The 23,905-nt window shown below is 32.1% G+C and overlaps 3 protein-coding genes across 3 annotated transcripts; 2 read left to right on the forward strand and 1 right to left on the reverse strand.

The window, feature by feature from the left end:
• Positions 1-296: 296 nt before the first annotated feature.
• LOC132757048 (CD5 antigen-like) lies at positions 297-6,731 on the reverse strand. Its single transcript, XM_060748227.1, has 2 exons — positions 6,597-6,731; positions 297-2,522 (listed from the first exon to the last, which is right to left on the reverse strand). The coding sequence occupies exon 2, from the start codon at positions 2,241-2,243 to the stop codon at positions 1,470-1,472; it is 774 nt and encodes a 257-aa protein (XP_060604210.1). The 5' UTR covers positions 2,244-2,522; positions 6,597-6,731; the 3' UTR covers positions 297-1,469.
• Positions 6,732-10,681: 3,950 nt separating this feature from the next.
• Positions 10,682-22,530, forward strand: LOC132757038 (uncharacterized). The gene is made up of 3 exons (XM_060748217.1): positions 10,682-10,811; positions 17,128-17,430; positions 17,945-22,530. The coding sequence occupies exons 2-3, from the start codon at positions 17,416-17,418 to the stop codon at positions 20,354-20,356; spliced, it is 2,427 nt and encodes an 808-aa protein (XP_060604200.1). The 5' UTR covers positions 10,682-10,811; positions 17,128-17,415; the 3' UTR covers positions 20,357-22,530.
• Positions 12,174-16,163, forward strand: LOC132757046 (uncharacterized). The gene is made up of 3 exons (XM_060748226.1): positions 12,174-12,671; positions 12,760-12,967; positions 15,286-16,163. Exons 1-3 carry the CDS (start codon positions 12,174-12,176, stop codon positions 16,161-16,163), a joined length of 1,584 nt encoding a protein of 527 aa, XP_060604209.1.
• Positions 22,531-23,905: the final 1,375 nt, after the last annotated feature.

The following is a 23,905-nucleotide window of genomic DNA, read 5'->3' on the forward strand; positions in this document are numbered from 1 at the left end:
AATGTACTAATAGTTATACAATCAATATAAGTTTCTTCTCCAAAAGACCTGCTAAGCATAAGTATAAAATGAGTTCAGTTATAAATTTTTTACGTTTTGTCTCCAAATGTGTAGTTATTGGTATTTTAACCTTAAAACAGATCTGAACAAACATTTCTTTTTTATTTTAATTTTCTACTTCTTGTGCTTCCCAAACATAGTTGACTCAATTCCTTTCATTTACAATATAATACGTAGTTCGTTTAAAATTATACAAGCAACTGCTATATCTAAAACAAGGCACGCCCAATGGCAGAATGTCAAGCTCGCTGGTCTTTAATCAAATTGAACCTATAAGCTTAAGATGTACATAACTCGTTTACAGTATACATAAGTGAGATTAATATATTGTTTGCAACACTTCTGCTTATACCCAAGGCAAGATATTGACATTGTATCATCTAAGGTGACCATGACTATGACTAAGTGACCTGGTTAATATGCAACGCACTCTCGTGACGAATATATGTGCCTTAAAAACTCAATGCATGATTTTTGAAAATTTTACATGCACAAAGAAGTTATGGCATAGACAAGTTCAGATGCATGTTCAACGCAGGCGCACCCAAACAACAAAAAGCCATTTTTACAACTAGTTCGGCCTCAATAAATATCTACCGACCACTAAGCATAAAACTTCAAAGCATAAGCAAAATACAGTGCCAACAAACAAATTTTAATTTTTCTTTTTAACTTTTGATCTCTTGTGATCTAAACATTGACCTTCATTTTGCGCGGGCCAAGTCAACTAAACGCGGCAAAACATTTATGCTAAGTTATATTCAAATCCATCCATGCATATAGAATATGAAAAAAACGGCCATTTAGAATACTAGTCACATCCTAGTCAGAAAGAGGTTACAAAAATTCAAAATAATTCTCTCCAGTGCTTAAAATAGATTTATTTACACTTTTAAGTAATAGCCATAATTGACGGACATCTTTCATCTTTGTAGATAGGTGACGATATGTAAGGAGCGGTTTAAGCCATTCTACTTTGGTCAAGGTCAAGATTGCAGGTGCTAAAAATATTTTTATTAACTTTGCTACTGCAACCTTCATTTTTTTATCAATGTCTTCCATATTCAGTAGGCAGATACTTTAGTTGATATTCTGGTAAGGGCTACTAGTTTCAATTTTAAAGTTTCCAGCGCTAACAAAAAATATTTCTTAAGTTTTAGTTTTGCTCATGTAGACTTTATAACCTGATAATTGTTTTTCACATTTTGAAGGTTGATACTTTGGGTGGTTTCCTTATTTTGGCAAGGTCACAGTTGCCTTAAATATTATATAAAATATTTTATAATTTTACGCTTGTGTTTGCAGAACTTTTATTTATCGACTAATGTATTTCATATATGATAGCTATATATGATAGCTTGAGTTGACAGAGATCTATACATGTTTATATATGTTTGCCGAATGTGTATTCATGTGCTTAATGCGTCCTGGGAATGATCACAATTATATCCGCTAATACCATATTGTCTATCACAATCAAATAAATCAAGTTCTTGACCATTGCAATAAAGACGCGAAAGCCAAATTGGACCCGATCCTGTTGGGACATTATATCCTCCAACGCCCCTTGTAAATCCAGCTGCTCTGCATGCTACATTGGCGTTTTTCTCGCCAAAGTAATTATAAGCCGAGCATACTGTGCCCCAGTGGTTGTTATATCTGACTTCAACGCGTCCTTCGACCGCAATTTCCGTAACTACTGCGTCTGCAATACGAATATTCTTATTGCCACAATGGAAGGTTACCTTTTTGCCTGGTTGTGCATTGATATTGAAACAACTATTATTTCCATGATCATTTGCTACATCAAGTTCTTTTTCATAAACAACTTTGAAACAGCTTGCTGGAATTGTATCCTCCGAATCCGTTTGGCGAGATGTTATAGCTGACAAACTATCTGTTTTCATGGAATGACCCTTGATAACTTCTTTCAATATTGTTTTAGCCTTCATTAGAATTTCACTATACTCGGCTGACGTTGTTTTATTTTCACTTTCATCATAACCTTTTGCACGGGGATTCAATGTGTCTATGAGCGTTTCCAAATTTTCACAAATACAAGATTTTGTTTTGGACCCACACTTTTCGAAATACAAAGATATATTGTTCATGAATAAGTTTTGCTTTTCAATAAATGATTCCAACTTATTAAAGGTGTTAACTTGCAAAAACAATGAATGCATTTTCAGCTCTTTAAATGCATTCTGCAATCTTTTGATATCTGACTGAGTGATATGTGTCTTTGGGTCCTTATGTAGATCCGAGATATTCACATCTTTCTATTTCGTAGTCGGTACATTAGTATTCTTTAGAATTGATAGGGTTTCGTGAAGCAAATCAGAATGCCCGTTTATTTTTGATTCAATATTATTTATTATTCCTTCATTTTTCTGTATGCCTTCAACTAATTCTTTTATACCTTCGGCATTTTTGTTTATCCCTTCTTTCATTATTTGCGTATCCTGAAAAAAAATTCCAAGTTATACAGTTTACAATTTAACACCCAAAAACATCAACGTGTTATGAAAATTCCCCAATTCTAAAGCAAAACAGTAAAAAAGAAAAATTATTAACTTGACGGTTTCTTCGAATTAAAGCTCATATCTATATTTATCAAAATGATAGTCTTCAGTTGTTCTAGTATGAAAATGTTAAGTAAGGGGTATATTTTCAACGATTGGCAACTTTTACAGAGCACTCAAACTATTCTTTAAAGACTCATGCTCTCAAGAACAGAACTTTTGACAGCATTAATATTGCAAAGTCTACTAAATGAAATGATTCGGCTTGTGTGCTTCTTCTTACTGGCGGGAAGTAAGTGGTGACCTAGGAGTTAAATATCTGCCTCTCAACCCAGGGATCATGGGTTCGAGCCCGTCTTGGGTCCCGACCATATTTTTTTCATATGATATCAGTACTTGTTAGTTCTCGAACGTGATTTTTATATGTTGCAAAAACGTGTTTCGCATTTGAGCTTAAATACATTTGTTTAATATAAAAATGAATGCAACGTAGAAGTTCAATTATTGTAAATATGAAAATAAACTAAAGAAGAACATTTGTAGATCTTTACAGAATAACGAAAACAAACAAACGCCACACAGCAATGCTCATTTCATTCAAACGAATTGTTTAAAATAGATAAATACAGAATCCCTAAAGAAAGCCCAACACGGCAAATTTGAAGACACATTTATCCTCAAAATCATTTTTTTTTTCATTCTTTAGAAATGTCACACATGCAAAATGCAATTTTGATTCCCTATGAAATACAAATGCCCTAAAGTTATAACGATTGTCAATAGAGCTATAATTGCAAAAGATGTATATATCAATGTTTTTATCCAAATATTCATATAACATGTAAGGGCTTAAAGTAATGAGACGATATAAAAAGGTCTTTGTATTAAGGTCATTACAACCATTAAATAAATTCTTACAAGGTATGTATTTTATGTATTCTTACAAGGTATGTATTTTATGTATTCTTACAAGGTATGTATTTTTTGTTAAATAACATAAAGTAAGTTTGAATATAGAAATCAACTCCAGTTTCAATTTAAAAATGTAATTATTTTATTTGAAAAATATACAACGTTTCGACTCAAAAGTCTTCATCAGGTATACTTTGTTTACAGGAAATGACGTCAACGTCATATGACGTCAAGGACAACGACGTCAAAATGTAATACATAATTTGGCGTATAAATGTTATATGTAGGATCTTTATAAAAGATACAAAACACTGGTGGAGATGCAGTAAAAAGCAATGTAAAATAAGAAAACCAGCATAAACTACATAATGACATGAAATTAGTTTTAAGTCATATTAAGCAAAAAATAGAAATACAATTTTTTATAAAAAAAATATATTAAAATGAAGAATTATAATCCTCAAAGTTAATAAAGTATTTTGGAATTCATGCCATCAGGAATAATTGTACCTAGCTTATACATCCATGAAGATTCTTTTAATAATCTTTGCCAATTATTCTTTACTTTATCAATTGGCATAAATGAAAAATCCTTGATAGAATGCCCTTCAGAATTAAAATGTTCAGATACATTGGTAATAGTGTCAGGAAAGTGTTTAATATCAAATTTGTGGCTATTCATTCTTAGACTACATTTTTGCTGAGTTTGACCAACATACTGTTTTTTACATTTTTTACAAGTTATAAGATAAATGACATCTGAAGATATACATGAAAAATCACGTTTTGTAGCAAATTCTTTAGGTATAGTAGTACTTGAAAAATTATCAGTTTCAACAATATTATTACAATGAGTACAACGAGGTCGACAGCATTTAGATACTGAACCAACCATGGGTTTGGCATTTAAATGAGTATGAACTAAATTGTCTTGTAAATTTCTCGGTCTCTTATAAGCAACAATTGGTTTGTATTTGTATAATTTACGTACACTTTCATTTGGAGAAAATTTCAATAGGTTCCAATATTGGTTAATTATTTTACCTATATTAGGTAAAGATGGATTATATGTACACACAAAGGGGATAATATTTTCACGTTCTTCTGATTTGTCTTTTAATTTTAATGTATCCTCCCTCGATAAAGTTGATGCTCTGGTAATTGTGTCTGTAATGATATTTTCTGGATAGTTTCTGGCACGGAAATAACCTCGTAGTTTGTCACAGTCTTTTTCATATATGTTGTTATTTGATGTAATTTAGCCAGGCTAAATGGAATACCTTTTTTACATGACAAAGGATGGCATGAAGGAAATTCAATATATTGATGGGCATTGATTATTTTTTCATGGACACTAGTTTCAATTTCACAGTTATCTTTCTTTTCCAAATTTACGTCTAAAAATGTTGCATTTGTTTTTGAGTAGTTATAAGTAAATTTAATAGTGTTGTGATACTTGTTAATTTCATTAAAAAATGTAATAAGCTCCTCTTCACTGTGGTCCCAAATGAAAAAAACATCATCAAGAAATCGCAGCCATATTGAGGGTTTTCTTTCACATGTATTTAAAAAGTCCATTTCAAATTTTCCCATAAATAATGAAGCATAAGATGGTGCCATTTTAGTTCCCATAGCTGTTCCTAAATTTTGTATATAGTTATCATCACCAAACTGGAAGTTGTTTTTTGTAAGCACTATTTCGATAAGATGTAAAATATCTTTAACTGAATGTTGTTGTCCTGTTCTCTGGTTAAGGTAGTACTGACATGCTTTGATTCCATCATTATGAGGTATATTACTGTATAAAGATGATACATCCATTGTAACTAAGAATGATTCTGTTGAAATATTTGTTATATTTTGTATTTTTCTGATAAAATCTGTAGTATCCTTGACATATGAGGGTAATGATTCCATGTGTGGTTTGAGTATATTATCGACATACGATGATATCTTTTCAGTTAATGAACCGCATCCAGATACTATTGGTCTTCCAGGGTAACCGAGTGGTAGATCAGAATTGAATTGTTTATGGATTTTAGGTAGAATATAAAAAGCTGGAACTCTATTGCTACTATCAGGAACCAAAGATTCTTTAATAGAGTAACTTATATTGTCCATTTGATAAATTTCCTCATAGATTTCTTTTTTAAATTGTTCAGTTGGATTATTTTCAAGTTTTCAAGCTGTCTGTAAATTTAACTCATGTATTCAGTACGGTTCATAACAACAATTACAGAACGTTTATCAGCTTTTTTTGTAATGATATTTTTGTCTTTTTGTAAGGTTTGCAAGGCCCTCAACTCTTCTGGTGATAAATTTGTTTTATATCTATTGTGTTTGCTGTTTGACAGAATTTCATTTGTTATCGCTTCAATATAAAAATCAAGATTGGAATCTCTACTAGAAGGGGGAATAAAAGTAGATTTGTTTCTCCTCTTACTGTTATTGTCATAATTATTGGTGGTATTGTTTTCATTTTCCTCACTATTTTCCTGTTTTGCTGCAAAATATTCATTCAATCAGGATTTCTTGTAAATTCAAAAACATCTTGTTTAAGTTGAAGTTTATTATGAGGTTTTGGTGTTGGGCAAAATTTTAAACCTTTAACAAGTAACAAGATTCAGTGTTATTGAGCTGTTTATTAGAAAGATTTATTACAGTGTCCTTACCCCTTTCTATGTCTTTCTTTATTTTCTTGTTTTTCTTCCATTTGCTCTTGTTTGTGATTCGAAGCTGTTTATTAGAAAGATTTATTACAGTATTCTTACCCCTTTCTATGTCTTTCTTTATTTTCTTGTTTTTCTTCCATTTTCTCTTGTTTGTGATTCGAAGCTGTTTATTAGAAAGATTTATTACAGTGTTCTTACCCCTTTCTATGTCTTTCTTTATTTTCTTGTTTTTCTTCCATTTTCTCTTGTTTGTGATTCGAACATAAAATAACAGAAATTTATTAAATGCTTCTCTTGACATGAATATTTAAGTATCAAATTTACTAAGTTATACCAGGTACATATTTACCAAACTCCGCGCACTGGTTACGCTACGGTCAGTATCTAATCCTGTAAGGGGAGATCACTGCGTAGGAGATTACATATTTACCTGAAATATTAGTGTCTGCATTGCCTGTAGACGTTGCTCTAGCTGCTTATGAGACAGTTTTGCACATGGTGCAGCAATAAAGCAAAGCTGCAGGATTACTATGTGTGCACATTTCATAGTTGGATATGCCTTTTTTCAACTGTAAAAATATTTAAATCTCATAATATGTGGTATAATTTATTCTCAAATTGGCTAAATAATCGAGCCATTTTGAGAATGAATAATATACATATATATTTTACGTCTTACGTTGCCTATATTTCTACAGAGTTAATAAAGATTTTGCCAAAATGAAGAAGATACTTTATTATATAATCAAGTAATGATTTAATATCTTCTAAAGATCTGGCATTAAACTATTAAAATCTTTTAAAAATATCATTATATTTATCATTAAGTATTAATGGCTCCTTTTCGGATTTAGAGTTCAGATCTAAAATACACGAGAGTTTCAAAAATATTATAAATGTAACAAAAAATAAAATTAGTGAAAATATAAATAACGATGAAATATAAACTTATGTTTTACCTTCTAGTTATAGTAAAGCGAATCTGGACTTGATCTAACAGTGGTTATCACAATATCAAAGTAATACATACAAAAAAATTTTCGAGTCGACGGGTCAAGTTAATAGCACTACTTGAGAAAAGTTAAGGCTAAAAATGTTTTGAGTTTCTTAGACATTTTTAAGTTTGATCAAGTATGTATACGTATTTTCTAACCTTTTTTCAAGCATGTACATGTTTCTGTCATTGAAAATCTCTACTTTTATTGATATGTCTTTGCATTTTTTTAAGTTTATGTTTTACTTCAGAGATTTGTCCTCGTGTCTTTTCATTTTGAAAGTTACTTTGATAGTGAGTAAATTTTAGAGATGAAGTTTACTTACTTGTGCACCGCACCGGTGGAATGTTTCACTCCATGTATCGTTCGAAGAAACGGTAGTGTATTCATGATGTTATATGTGTGTAGATGAATTGATGTTTTAATTATCTGCGTCATATTCATCATAATTATCATCATCATTATCATCTTCATCATCTTCATTATGATAGTCATCATCATTACTTGCCACGATAATTATTGAAATAATTATAATAAAAATAAATTGAAAGCAGTTTATTTAAATCATTGTTCGACTCAATTATATTTTGTCACACAATACGTTTTTCAAATAGTAAAAAAAGCTCTTTCCAACATAGATATAAAATGCTCGTTTCAAAATAAATAATTTAAAACAACGAAGTTTATGTGAACATATTGACGTCATTAGAGTCTTCGATTATTTCAATTTTCTAGCAAGTGGAATTTCTGCAACCTTGAACTACATATAACAAAGGCTTCAAAACAACTCTTTTATTACCAATACTATATGCGACTGAATATAAATATTATTTTGTTAAAACAAAGAAATTTAATATTTTCTGTTTAGGCCTAAAACACTTAAATCTATCATCCCAAATATGTGAGTACGTTAATAACTTTAAAGATGATCTTATTTTTTACATCCGACATTGGCTCATTGAACAAAGTAAGGGCTGAACCAAAATCAGCTTATCAACATGTAACATATTCATATGATAAGTGGGCAATTTATCGTCACAATATTTATGTTGCACATTAACGTATAAAGTATTTTTGTTTAACATTGACATTAAAATGTATTCATGTTTTTATATTAGATGAGAGATAATCATGTCATCTTGTAATGTCATAAGTTCTCCTCGTTTTCTCCCTTAGAAGCCACGTGTGTCAAGTCTACATCGTAATGTACTCGTACATTACAAAATAAACGCTTAAAACACTCCCTTTCCCTCCTGAAATGATTTTCTGCTTCTGTTGTGCTTTCTTAATTTTTATTTTCAGCTGTATCTAAGAACAAATTGCATCATGGAAACAAGACATCTTCGCTGGATTCACATTTGTGACTGTTTACTTTGTTTCAGAGACAAGTGCTTATAGTAATTGTTATTCAGTAATGTCAATAAGTTCCTGTTAGTTGATTTCTCTTCTGATTGTCCGGAGAGAATTCAACCATGTGATGAATGATATTTGAGAACCGTTCAATCCGGTGCTAGGGTGCCATGAGGGATGTTGCACTTTTCATTATCTATCACATACATGAGTCTGCAATTTTCATGTATTTTTTCTGTTTTTAATGCTTCGGGGAATCACTTTGTTGCCAGATGTTTATGTATCAATCAGTTATTAAATTAAAAGATATGTTAACTGATCTGCATTTTGTCTCTTTTTCAAAATATAATTTTCATTGATTATATCTTATGAAACATACTTTACTTCCGAGCTTAAGTCACGATTTTTGATAAAAGAAATACTCTTTCGACTGCTCGGAATGTAATCAGCCTTATGGGCTTTAGACATTTTGAAATCTTATAGTAAATGTATATTATTTAGGATTATCCGGAATACATTGTATTAAATGTTTTATTCAGCCATTGGACAAAATACTGCCAAAAGAAATCTAAAAATCTGGAAACAAAGTGATCCCTCGGAAGCTTTAATCACAACAAAATTACGTGTAAATTGCATACACGGTTTGATCGAGTCTGTACATAAGGGATAATGAATAAGTGCAACATCCCAAACTCAGTAAATAGTTTAAATCTAAATGTGTGTTATTCTATATTATCTTATCCTATTCAAAATAATAGCACATTAATCAGTATATGTTTGTTAATACTCGCGGTGTTTAATGCTTGAAAATTGTTGCTGTTGTTCAAAACGATGTACCGGAAGTTAATACGTGTTCATTAAATATTGTTACCGACAGTGTGCCATCGATAAAATATTTTCTCATGATGGTCCATTTCCATTCTCCTGAACCTCAACAAAGTTTCTTTGAAATATATAACCATCCGTGGTTAAGTACCCAACACTTAAAGATGACAAAGCCAATTTAGATTTTCTTTCTAATTGCGCATACGTCGCGTTAAACTTTGTTTTCTTTTTATATATGGGTGTTTGGCATCCGTTTCATTTTGTGTGTGACGTGTGTACGTGCGCGCGTGCGTGCGTGCGTATGTGTCAGAGCAATTATTATTTATTATTTATGTTGTTAGGCGCTTTAAAGAGATATTTTGGCAAATTAATGTCAAAAATATTATAATGATATTTTGTACACGATAAGTCCCAGTATGAATGAATTTCTTTATACATTCTATATATTTTTGGTTTGTAGCGGAAATACATCTATATTATATTGAACGAAATTTATACGCCGTCAAAATTACTAGGTATGTTTAAAAGAAATCATGTGATTTGAACAAACCCTGCAATATACAATTACAGATATTGTTTATATTGTATGATCGAAACAAGAAGTCTAGGTCATTCATTTCAGATATTCTTTTACGTTTCCAGAGAACACTGTGACACCTATTGTGTAATCGAAACGCTCTAAAAAATCGGAAACCACCAGTTTATTTCTTATAAGGAGAAAAGTTTTGTTCCTGTGACTACCTGCTGTATTTATTTTGAGGACATTAACAGAATAAAGAATGAAAAAAAATAAAGATACAATGAGTGTTACGAAATAAGTAATTGGTTTAACACATAAAGATGTAAAAAAAAATTGTAAATTATTGATTTTAAGTGAAGCATCACACAGATATCAAGTCCAACAAACACCAGGTAAGAGATGCTGATAATGCCCGAAAACTTACACGAAGATACGGTGAAAAGAAACAACCTATATCCGAAAATCAGCATTTCTCTTTCAAAAGCTTAAAATAATGTATAAATTCAAAATTTTGGAAAGTTTAATATCATGTTTGCCTCTCAATATGGAACTTAGTTATACTTGTAAATACAACGAATTATTTTTTAAAGTCTCATAACAATGTTTTTACGAATACATTTATTAATGTTCTTTAAGGTACCCAGTTATTGTAATCACCTACGCATCAACCCTACTAGTTACATCTGCGGGTATTTTATATATTTTTTTTTTCTGTCCGATGTTTTATCATTTATGTTTTGTTTTACTATGCTTGCAAGCAGTAAATAATTATTTTACACACGGCTGTCATGTTACCAGTGTTACATCGTAGTTTATGTTGAGCAGTATACTGGCATACGGTAGCTTGTAGCATAACACAAAAATAGATTTTTAAACCTGTGTTTTCATCTTTTCGGAGTTTTAGATAATAGAAATAAATATATTGGAGCAACGAAAATGGTTTTGACAATTTCAGGTAAGATATTGCTCTGTGCTCTCTCTCTTATTATCACGTTTCTTATGTATTTGTTTGCTTTTATTGAATCGACTAATGTTTGTTTGTATCGCAATTATCTCTATAGCAAATACACTACCGGCAATTGAAATGGCGCCTACCTACGTTTGCGAAATGTACTGAAATTACACTCTGTTAAATTAAATATAACAAACTTACCATGGGGTAAATGTTTCATCATAAACCTTAAGGAATGCTAAATTTCAAAGATAATGCATACTGAATGTAAACATCAATTGACTATTCAATAATTACTCTTTGACTATATAACTTTATTAACAGTTTCGGCTTGACATAATCAAAACTATTCTACATATTTTAAAAAAGTTATCGAAGTACTCATTTAACATGTCGTAAGTTAACACAGTTTACTCTCGTCCTGAGTACTTAGTAGAATGAATACCTATTTGCAAATTAATGCATAAAAGTACTGTTTTAAAAGCTTAATTACAGAACCGCTTTAAAATTAGGAATCTTCTAAATAATGCTTTTAAATCAAAATTATCTAAATATTTTTAACACAACATTGTTTTGGTCTTAAATACATATAAAACAAAGATTAAAAGACCATAAAACAAGCATCGTTTGGCCATTGTTTATACAATTACTAGATTTTACTAGAAGGGTTACTCCGCAGTACATATTACCATAGAGTGCATGCGCCAGAGATTTATCTCCCTTATTTAAATATCACTACTACATGACTATATCTGCCTTTTAAATGACATCATCATAGGTAGCATATCATGATAACATACCAATAACTATAGTAAAATGACGAATGTTTCACTATCGCGTACCTTCTTTTGTAACGTTAGTATATTCACTATGTTTAGGTTTTCAAGAATAGTTTGAACTCTATGTAGTTGATTCTATTCTCTATCATCATGACTTTTCGGACAAAATCAATATGCCTAGTCAATGATTCGATAACTTATAAGTATACAGTAAGTATTTCCTTTCCTTTCCAAGAAGAAGACATGTAGTGAGAAATATTATACTTGCATTTGACATATTTCTAGCATCCTTGAAAAGTTTTGTTGTGGTTTACCTGAATGTATGGTCCAACAGATTCGCTAGACCAGATGTATGCTACAAGATCTGTCAGTGCTCGGCAACTGATTTTTTTTCATTCTTTTTACTAATTCACTTATATGATATTGGTTGTTTATAACATAAAATGTGAAACCGTTTTTATGAGTGAAATTAAAAATTAATTTCAATAAATTAAAACAAGTAAAGTCGCTTGATAAATTATTCAGCTTTGGACAGTCAGACTGACCTGTACACTTATTTTAAAACCGGTTTTGTTTACAACGTGTTATGGCTTCGGGCGATGAAACTAACAGTTCCAGTATGAATAATACAGGTATACATGAACAATTAAATGTGATATTGTCGGAGCTTTCCAGTTTGAAGAAAGAAGTACACAATAACAACGTTTCTGTTTCTTCAGAAGTAAAACATTTAAAAGCTGAACAGGAGATAAAGTGGAAGTTCGAAGGTAATAAGCAGCAGTATTGTTTCAACAGTGAACTTGCGGACATTGTTAAGCAGGCCTCGTGGGCTATTGAACACGGCAAATTTGAATATTGTGGTGACCAGCTGAAAGAGTTGGCTGAGAAGTTGCACGTTAGAAATAAAGACATAAGGATAGCAGATAGTTCCCCTGCTGGGTGGGATACGGTGCGTCAGTATAAGTGCAATCCTGTAGCTAGCGATAGCGACGATGAAGCCAAGATCAATAAAGCGGAAAATCGTGCACTTAAACGTAAACGTTCTTCCACTAAAGGGCGTGGCGCACGTGACATTGTGCGTCCTGTTGGTCCTAGTTTTCAGCAGCCATATTCTTCAGTACAAAGCGGGATGTCGGGCCGGGGACGTAATTTTCGTCCCTCATTTGCTCCAGTCTTGCCATACGGATACGGCTCCAACTTCGCTTATGGTACCGGAAGCGGCTTCCACGGCGGCCCTGTCACCCCAGGGCCATGTTTTCATTGCGGAGAGAACACCCACTTCCGAAGAGATTGTCCACGAGCGCAGTCATCAGCAACTTCCGGTTTCGGACAAGCCACAGCAAGGAAGTAGTTGTCAAGATACAGACATTTCTATGAAAGATGAGTATGATTGTTCACGGTTTACACATAAATATCATGAATATGAACAAGGTCAAAAGAATATTATTGTTAAGGGCAGATTAAAAAGTCATATTGATTTTTGGAAGAAAATTGGTTGTAATGATTTCATATTAGATATTATTGACAAAGGATATAAGATTCCATTGTATTCTCAACCAGTTAATGTTATTTGCAAAAATAATAAATCAGCATTATTAGAGCAAGATTTTGTCTCTGAGGCGATAAATGATTTACTTGATAGACATTTGATAAAAAAAATGTTCGAAAATTCCCTATGTAGTTAACCCTCTTACCGTATCAGTTCAAAATTCAGGTAAAAAACGTCTTATACTTGACCTGAGAGAGGTTAACAAGCACCTGTGGAAGCAAAGTGTTAAATATGAAGATATAAAAATTGCTCTTTCCTTAATTAAAAAAGGGTGTTTTATGATAAAATTTGATTTAACAAGTGCATATCATTTTGTTCAAATATTTGAACCGCATACAGAGTATTTGGGTTTTAGTTGGAAAGACCAAGATGACAATGTCATATATTATAAGTTTTTAGTACTTCCTTTTGGTTTATCGTCTGCCTGTTATTTGTTCACGAAATTGTGTAGGCCTCTGATAAATAAGTGGCGTGGAGAAGGATTGCTTGTTACAATGTTTTTAGATGATGGATTAGGGTGCGCGTATTCATTTGATAATACTGTGAGGTTAAGTCATATTATAAAAACAGATTTACTTAATTCGGGTTTCGTACCTAATGCTACCAAATGTATATGGGAACCTGTACAGATATTAGAGTATCTTGTGTGTGATTTGAATACAATCAATGGTACTATTTCCATTCCCGATCGTAGATTGTTAAAAGCACAAGAAACTATTGATTTTTTGATTGGCCTCATTAACAAGAAGGTTTAAGTTCAAGTAAGAAAAGTTGCTAGTGCAGTTGGTCAGTTTATTTCTATGGCGACAGTCATTGGCCATATATCTCAAATTATGACTAGATATTTAACTTTAGATGTATTAAATGCACGGTATTGGGATGAGCGCATTTCACTCAGTGCAGAAAGTTATGAACAGCTTTTATTCTGGAAAGGTTACTTGTCGTGTATAGACAAGAAAGATCTTGAACGATCTCATATCTGTACTAAAGTAGTGTATTCTGATGCAAGTGACACAGTTTACGCTGGGTATTAGGTTAATACCTTAAATGGGGGTATCCCATGGCGTCTGGTCAGAAACAGAACGCACCAAATCTTCCACTTGGAGGGAATTGGTTGCTGTCTACAGAGTATTGTTGGCTCTAGGACATTTCCTTAAAAGTCAATGTGTTAAGTGGTTTACTGATAATCAAGGGGTTAAGGCTATTGTTTTAAAGGGTTCTATGAAGCAAGAACTGCAAGAAATTGCTTATGCAATTTTTCAGTATTGCATGAAGAATGCTATTTCCTTAGAAGTAGAGTGGGTCCCCAGAACACAAAATGAAAAGGCAGATTTTTTATCGAGGTTGTCTGATTTTGATGACTGGGGAATTTCGTTTGATATATTACAAATGATAACTGATCGTTTCGGTCAATTAGATGTTGATTGGTTTGCGTCATATTACAATGCTAAACTGACTAAGTTTTATTCAAGATTTTGGAACCCAGATTGTTTTGGGATCGACGCTTTTTCGGAAAGCTGGGAAGGGCAGTTTGGGTTATTTGTACCTCCTATATCTGTTATTCATAGAGTAATTATGAAATTGGCTTGTGATCATGCACATGGAGTATTAGTTATTCCTTGTTGGAAGTCCGCCTTATTTTGGCCGTTTATATGCCCGAATGGGTGTTTCATAAAAGAAGTTGTAGATTGGTTTGATTTACCTACGGAAAGACATTTTTATATTAAGTGTAAAAATGGAAAAGGTATCTTTGGAAATACCGATTTAAAATTTAGAATGTTAGCTTTAAAATTACAGTTTACTCAAGGGAAATAATTAAGTTTGTATTTCTATTAAGTAATAACCGGATGGTCTCCCTTGCAAAAGAAAAATTGCGGTATCGCACATAGCAGTATAAGGGAAATAATTAAGTTTGTATTTCTATTAAGTAATAACCGGATGGTCTCCCTTGCAAAAGAAAAATTGCGGTATCGCACATAGCAGTATTGCTTTATACGGCGGGATCGCCTTTTGTATTGCTTGTTACAAGAACATAATGCTGTATAGCATTTTTTGTTATATAAAATTACAACAATAACAAGAGATAATAATAACAATGCATAAATTTGAGTTTGCGCTGATTTATATTATTGTCATTTTTCTTTTTTACATTTATTTCTGCAGATATACGCTGAAGATATTGAAGAACTGCCGGATGTTTTGGCGGGAAAAGTGGACTTGCTCCCGGACCTGTTGCGTAATTCAAGAGCACGAGGAACGGACAAAAAGTATACTGGTGCATTTTTACGTTTTCAAAAATGGGCTCTGTGTAATGGGTTGGGGAGTAGGGATACTTTGCCTGCTAAAATACTGACAGTTGCAATTTATCTAGCATCTCTTGTTCAGACTGTAAATTCGCCAAGCCCCATCGTTTCAGCTTTTTATTCTATTAAATGGTTTCACGATATGTATGGATTAATTTCGCCTACAGAATCAAAATTGGTTTTAAATGTTCTTGAAGCTAGTAAACGACTTCTGTCAAAGCCAGTTAAAAGGAAAGAACCTATTAATGTAGAAATTATTAATAGTATTTATGACAGATTGTATGTAGAGTATAATATAAAAAGTCAACGAATTATCTGCGCTATTTTGATTGCATACGCAGGTTTTTTAAGAAGTTCTGAACTTTTAAAAATTCGTGTTAGAGACATAGTGTTTAATTCTACTTATATGTCTGTTTTCATTGAAAGTAGCAAGACAGATAAATACAGAGATGGGGCTTGGGTATTGATCGCAAAAACGGGTACAAAGTTATGCCCAGTTGCAAATGTTCAGAAATTAATATTGTGGGGAGAATTTCTGGATGATTATTTTCTATTCTGTAATATAAGTGCAACAAAAACTGGATACAGAAGAAGGAAAATAAATAAGCCAATGTCGTATTCTAATCTACGAGATATTTTTATTGAAGTGTTAAAACCTCATGTTGATAATGTTAGTAATTATTGTTTGCATTCACTACGTTCAGGAGCAGCGAGTGTCATCTGACTGTCTAGACGCTTACTCAAATACAGAATTTGTATTGCAACTAGTTGTTGTTTTATATTAAAACAGTTTGAGGTATAGTCATACTCTTATGTAAGGGAAGGAATGGTATAAAGGAAATATTATACTTGCATTTGACATATTTCTAGCATCCTTGAAAAGTTTTGTTGTGGTTTACCTGAATGTATGGTCCAACAGATTCGCTAGACCAGATGTATGCTACAAGATCTGTCAGTGCTCGGCAACTGATTTTTTTTTCATTCTTTTTACTAATTCACTTATATGATATTGGTTGTTTATAACATAAAATGTGAAACCGTTTTTATGAGTGAAATTAAAAATTAATTTCAATAAATTAAAACAAGTAAAGTCGCTTGATAAATTATTAAAATAAAATGTTAGCAAAGTAGAGTCACGCTTTATGTTGCAAAAATTATCCCACAGATGTAAAACTTAATTCGTAACCTAAACATTTCAATTAAACAATCTACTTTTTTATTTACATTACAAGGTTCACGGGTGTCGAGTAGCAGATCTACATTTTACATTTCATATTCAATATACACATGTTCATGTATTCTGTTTTACATCATGTACGACGATTCGATTTTTTCGTTGACATTTTTTAGGGATTTAAAACAATTAATATCATTCAAGTAAACTATTGAAACACAAATAAAATGTCGGTCATGATATCATACTTGGTTAATACACAGAAGAGTCGTCATTTGTAAAATGTTAAATCTAAGACAAAACAGAAATTCGACGACAAATAAACGAATGAAGTGACTAACACATTAGAACATGTTTAAAGACCATTTTAGCTATGTCTACAAATGTAATGAAAATATAAAATAAAATTTTTACCAACTTTCTTAACGACTGTCCGAAATGAAACATTCGAAAGTTTGGAATGTGATTTTCTGTAGTAGTAAAATATCATTGTTCATTAAACTTTTAATTTTAGGTCATAAAATGTGTTGAAATATCTGGGAAAAGAGTGATCCCTCGGAAGAATTAAAACAGCAAAATAACAAGTGCAACATCCCTCACGCACCCTAGCACCGGCTTTAGCGGTACTCAATTCTCAACACTTAAAAATGCTGGATTTTATGATCCCAAAGGACCAAAAAATATAACAACACTGAATTGAAATACGAGTCAACTTTTTACGGCTGTCACACAAAACTTGACACCTGATGTTGTGTTGTGTAATGAAGCATTGATTTTTACCTGACAACGCTATAAGATAAGGATGCATCACTTTCTGGTAAATATATTTTACTATAAAATACGTTTGTCTGAAACTGTATTCCTATTTAATACTACATTGCTGGAAACATAACCTGGTGTTTAAACTACTAAACCAACCAGATTGTTGAAAAATTCGGTGATAAATCTTTTCTTAAAATCTACATGTATTTCAAGAATAAAATTGAAACTGTATTCCTATTTAATACTACATTGCTGGAAACATAACTTGGTGTTTAAACTACTAAACCAAATCAGATTGTTGAAAAATTCGGTGTAAACTCTTTTCTTAAAATCTACATGTATTTCAAGAATAAAATCATTGACATATTTCTACAAAATATTTGAGACATGCTTTCCTTCAAGTAAAATAAGAATACGAACATCTATTTTTCCTATGACAGGTTTTGTGTGAGTTTCTTTTTTTAAATATTGTACCTTTGAACAAAATAATAATAATAACTGTTTAAGAAAATTGATGGCATACTTTTCAACGTAATTTCAACGCTAAATAAATTTCTGTTATATTTCAGAGTATATTACACTTCGCAGTTGGGCTGCAATTGAAGAATTTAGCAGGGAAATGTATACTAGAATTTGGAAAGTTTGTTTGCCACTTTGTTGTATTGTTTCATATTGTTTTAGACCTTAATTCGGATATAATTGTATGTCTGTTCATCATATCATTTAAAGTACATGAAATGCCGTATTATGGAACGTTTAATACAACGAGCTGGATTGATATATTTAGACAAATAGTTTACATCGTACTAATAGCAGTATACTGGCCTTTGTGCTTTGGTTACGAGGGTCCTAATTTAACATCCATTTCCTTATATATAATTCTCAGCTGCGTTGAATGTTTTGGAGACAGTTGTGCTTATCCTTTCATTAATGGATCAAATCAAAGCCATATTTTTAACAATTATCATGATATATGCACCATCATAGCTTATCTTACAAGCAAGTACATGTTTGGCTATTATAGTTTAATTGCGTTTATATTCACTGTTTTCCACCAATATTGTCACTTGAGCTTTGTATTACCTGTCTGTAAGCAATTAGAACATGCTATTAAGGAGGCATATTTGAGTTTACAATCGTATATTGTTCTACGGCAAAGATTTTTGAAAAAGTATGGCAGAAGGAAAGTCTGCTGTTATTTTCTAATTTTTGTACTGAAAATATGTTCTATGTTGATGTTTCCAATAGGAATAATCAAAATGAACCAACAGATTTCCGTTATGTTCAGAGAATACGGTTGGCAACAGACGATAGATTTTTCAAATGAAAGTTTGTTTGATTATAGATCCACTAGCATGAACAACTATTCCCATCCATTGCTTTATAGATTTGAAAAGTGCATCCAAAACACCTGCACAACAGCAATATCTTACAAAACAGAAGAAAGCTATTTAAGAATATGTGACATGAAGAAAGCCATATTAAACGAACATGTATTATTATCCGTTAAGGATATCAATTGGGATAGGAGTAGTTTGTATGTTTGGACTTTTAACGATATACCCGTTTCTAAAATCAGTGAATTTAAATATGTTCAAGTGAAAAAACCACCAGATTTTTATTTGATTATAAGAAAAGTGAATACTTATGACTTTGGAACATATACACTTGTAAAACAAAGGCGTATCAATCTAAGAAATTGTGAAAATACGCCTTTTTACAGGCCGTACAAACATCTCGTACAAAGTGAGATTATATCGATAAGAGCCATAGCATGTACTCATCTCTTTGAACAGGATAGTAATTTAATCATCCATGCTTCTTTAGGAGAATTTATAAAACTGGATAATATAACCGTAGTTATGGAAAATAAAGATGGCTTCTATGAATTTCTAAGTGATTCCTTTTGGCAACGGATTGAAAAATGCCAATGCGGTGCTTTGGCAAATTCAATATTCAAAACAGGTCAGTCAATGCAATTAAGTGATATTACGGAGCAATGGCTTGTAATAAAACTGCACATGTCATTTTGCGCCTGTCCTATCATATACAGGAACAAAAATGATATATTTTTGTACTGGCTGAATGAAATTCCCATGCATCATAAAATTTCTTTTGAACCGCTACTGACTGATCTTTTTTATCAAGAATTTCTTGACGATTATATATGGTGTGAACGTATGAACTACAGCTTAAAGACATTTTACAAATGCATTGATACATTTCATTTTCACAAAAAACATTTTCGGAATGTAATTTTAAAACAATACGATATAATGCAACTAAAGGAATCTTCAGTCCTCTTCTGTCTTCTAATGGTCCACTGTTTGTGGTTTATGATTTGTCATTGCATTCTAGATAAATTATTATTTCATATATTTCATACACAAGTTAGAAATCTTATAAGTAATATGCATTTGTTGTCAACTAAGCCGTTTGAATTTGACATTTATCTATCCTACAGTGATGAATTTCCAAATGATAAAAGCTTCGCCGAAGATACAATTAAACATTACCTAATAAAATCCAAAGGGTACAAAGTTTGTGATTGTGAAAATGTAAAGCCCGGCCAACACAGACGTATAGCATTTGAGGAAAACATAACCAAAAGTAAATTGCTGGTTATACTTCTTTCTGCCGAATATTTAAAAAACGAGATATGTATGCAGCTGGAATATGAATATACTTTGTTATCTCTTATTGGAGCATCGAAAATATCTAGAGACAACGTTTTAATACTTAAAATGGATACTTGTCCACGAGACGCTAGACCGTTGACTCAATTCCACGTGCTTGATTGGACTGACACGGTAAATAACTTACGAACGGAGTCAGAAAAGAAGGAGAAACTGCACGAATGGTTGGTTCAACGTTTAAGAAAACCTGGAAAATTTAAAATGTTTTTAAATTCTTGGGTTCTGTGTCCTATCTTACGAATGATTGGCTTAGATTTGCAACCAGGGAATATTGAAAGACAATGACAACGATGATGGTATATTTTATACTTACATGAAAACGTGCTTATTCGGGAGAATTATTTATTATGTAAGCATTGTCACTGCTTGTTGTGTAAGATAACAATTTTAATTCAACCTCTTATAAAAATATCGTTTTGTCACTCTTGTGACAATTATGAAAACTGTTTGTAAATTTAGTATGACTGTATTATTGTATTAAGTTTTGGAATATCGGATAGTATATGATCATCTTATCAACTTATTTAGACATATATACACCCTTATCGGTGATTGTTATCCCCCGTCGATGAAATCGGGAGCGGGATATTGTTTTGGCGTTGTCCGTCCGTCCTTCCGTCCATCCGTCCGTCCGAATTTCGTTTCCGGACTTGTTCTTTGCAACTACTGGCTGGAATTCAACGAAACTTTATGGGAATCATCAATATCATATCGTCAGCTTGTTTCGGTCAGACCCTTCTACTCAGTGTTATGGCCCTTGATTTGTTATGCAGTATGCATATAGGGTACAGATCGTTTTCGCGCTATTTCTCTGCTACTACTGGCTGGAATTCAACGAAACTTAATTGGAACCTTCAATACTAAGAGGAGATGCGCATATCATCGCCTTGTTCAGGTCAGACACTTTAACTCAGAGTTATTGCCCTTGATATGTTATTCAGTATAAATATAGAACAATATTCATTTCCGCGCTACTTCTCTTCAACTACTGGCTGGAATTCAACAAAACTTTATGGGAACCTTCAATACCAAGAGGAGATGCGCATATCGTCAGTTTGTTCCGGTCAGATAATTTAACTCAGAGTTATGGCCCTTGATTAGTTATGCAGTATGCATATAGAACAATATTCGTTTCCGCTCTACTTCTCTGCAACTACAGGCTGGAATTCAACAAAACTTTATGGGAACCTTCAATACCAAAAGGAGATGCGCATATCGTCGCCTTGTCCCAGTAGACACTTAAACTTAGAGTTATGGCCCTTGATGTGTTTTGCAGTATGCAACCAGAGCAATAATTGTTTACGTGCTACTTCTCTGTAACTACTGGCTGGAATTCAACTAATTTTTATGAGAACCTTCAATTCAAAGAGGAGATGTGCATATCGTCGCCTTGTTCCGGTCAGACACTTTAACTCAGAGTTTTGGTCCTTGATTAATTGCGAAGTATGGATATAGAACAATATTCGTTTCCACGCTACTTCTCTGCAACTACTGGCTTGAATTCGATGAAACTTTATGGGAACATTCAATACCTAGAGAGAATGCGCATATCGTCGCCTTGTTCCGGTCAGACACTTAAACTCAGAGTGATGACCCTAGATTAGTTATGCAGTATGCATATAGAACGAAATTCGTTCCTGCGCTACTTCTCTGCAACTACTGGCTGGAATTCAACAAAAGTTTATGGGAAAAATTAATATCAAGAGGAGATGCGCATATAGTTGGCTTGTTCTGGTCAGAGTCAGACACTTTAACTAAGAGTTATGGCCCTTGATTAGTTATGCAGTGTGCATATAGAGCGAACTTTATGGCGACCTGCAATACAAAGAGGAGATGCGCATATCATCGCCGTGTTCCTGTCAGACACTTTAACTCATAGTCATGGCCCTTCATTAGTTATGTAGTATGCATATAGAGTAATAATTGTTTCCGCGCGACTTGTCTGCAACTACTGGCTGGAATTCAATTAAACTTTATGGGAACCATTAATACCAAGAGGAGATGTGCATATTGATGCCTTGTTGAAGTTGTTCAGACCAGACCCTTCATTACAGAATTATTGCCCTTGATTACTTATGTATTATGCATATAGAGCAATATTGTTATTTCTTTGCAACTGATGTATTGATTTCAACATAACTTTATGGCAACCATGGATACACAAAGGCAATTTACATCTCATTGACATGTCCAGATATTACTATTTAACACAAAGTTATGGCTCTGTTATTGCCATGAATATTTATCAAGTACAAAGAATATTACTGTTTATGCCATTATAAATAAATAAATAAAGCCTTATGTCTTCAGTTGTTGTGTTAGTAATAACCAGTACTCGGTGGGGAATATAAATTCAACGAATTTGCTTGTTGGTATTGCATAACTCTATGACGTTATAGTTGGAATTAATGTAATGGCTCTACAGTGATGGGTAAACGACGATTAGTTGACCCAGTGACATGGAATAGCAGTAATAAATCGTTGCTGAGAATAAATAGTTTTCCTTTTTAATTAACCTCAATGTCGAAAATATACCCTTACAAAGCAAATATGATAGTGAAACAATTACTTTCAGTTATGAAATGCATTTGATTATGATTTACTGGCCATTTGTGTTTTCCTCTTAAATATGTATTTTATTTCACATGAACAAAAAATAAAACCATTAAGTAAATTAAAACTATCAACAATTTTTATTCAATTCATGTTAACTTGGTTTACACATCTTAAACTGTTCATAAAAAACGAAGTCTACAAATTAAACTTCCTGGACAAATTTTAATAATTTTTATCAGTGCTAATAGAGATTAATTAATGCATCCGCTGTATTAACATTGATAGAGATCACTGAAGAAATCTTTAATACTTATCTACAATGTTTAAAACATTTTCATTATAAATTAATGCATTATAACACATGCATAAGACACATATTTATTGACAAAAATGAATTCAAAATATAACTTTATGTCATTCAATTGAAATTTTATTTATAATTTGTTTTTTCAACAATAAAGTATGATGTATATTTATACATTGCAAACATGTAAGTTATGTAAGTTTCAATAGTCCTCTATATAGTTTAATATTCAGGTTAACGTAAGCGGTTCAACAAAATGTATATTGACACAATGTTTTATTATGGGACCGCTTAAATATTGTGCCACAAAAACCATCAAAAGCATTTTAAAAACATGCACTAAATAATCTTCTTCGTGTGCTTGTTCGGTACGTTTAGTTTGTAATATTTTTTGGAAGTAATTATATGTTTTTTATCTGCCTATGAGATCCCTAATACCTTATTCAAATGGAGGTGGTTTGATATAAAACTTTCAAAAAGTGGCATGTCCACTTTCGTGTCCACTTTCACAGTGAATAACTGTTACTTAAAACAAGTAAGCACACAAAATAGTGCAACTTGATGTATTTAAGCTTTTTGATTTCTTGTTTATTTATTTGTTCTTGGACTTAAATCTATATTTCTCAAAATATTACCATATAATGACTGATATATCAGTTGACAATATTATATGTACACTTTTCTTGCATATCAGACAGTTTTTTTCAACTGTTTAGTGTTAACACCGATGCTAGAAAATTTTTATACATCCTTTTAGGAAGATAAGTCACATGATTTAAATAGCGTCATTCCCTTGTGTCTTTTATGCAAGGAATTTCGTGCTTAGTATGCTCATTTTACCGTAATGGTTATGAATGAAGTTACAATTTCATACGCTACCATAAGAACAAAGTATTAAATAAAAATATTACTTTTTGCAATTATTTTCCGATTTATAATTTTTATGCTATTTGCAAAAAGAAGAATCAAACACC

This window comes from Ruditapes philippinarum, unplaced genomic scaffold (genome assembly GCF_026571515.1).
Source record: "Ruditapes philippinarum isolate M1 unplaced genomic scaffold, ASM2657151v2 ctg8019_1_1_1_1, whole genome shotgun sequence".
Lineage (NCBI taxonomy): Eukaryota > Metazoa > Mollusca > Bivalvia > Venerida > Veneridae > Ruditapes > Ruditapes philippinarum.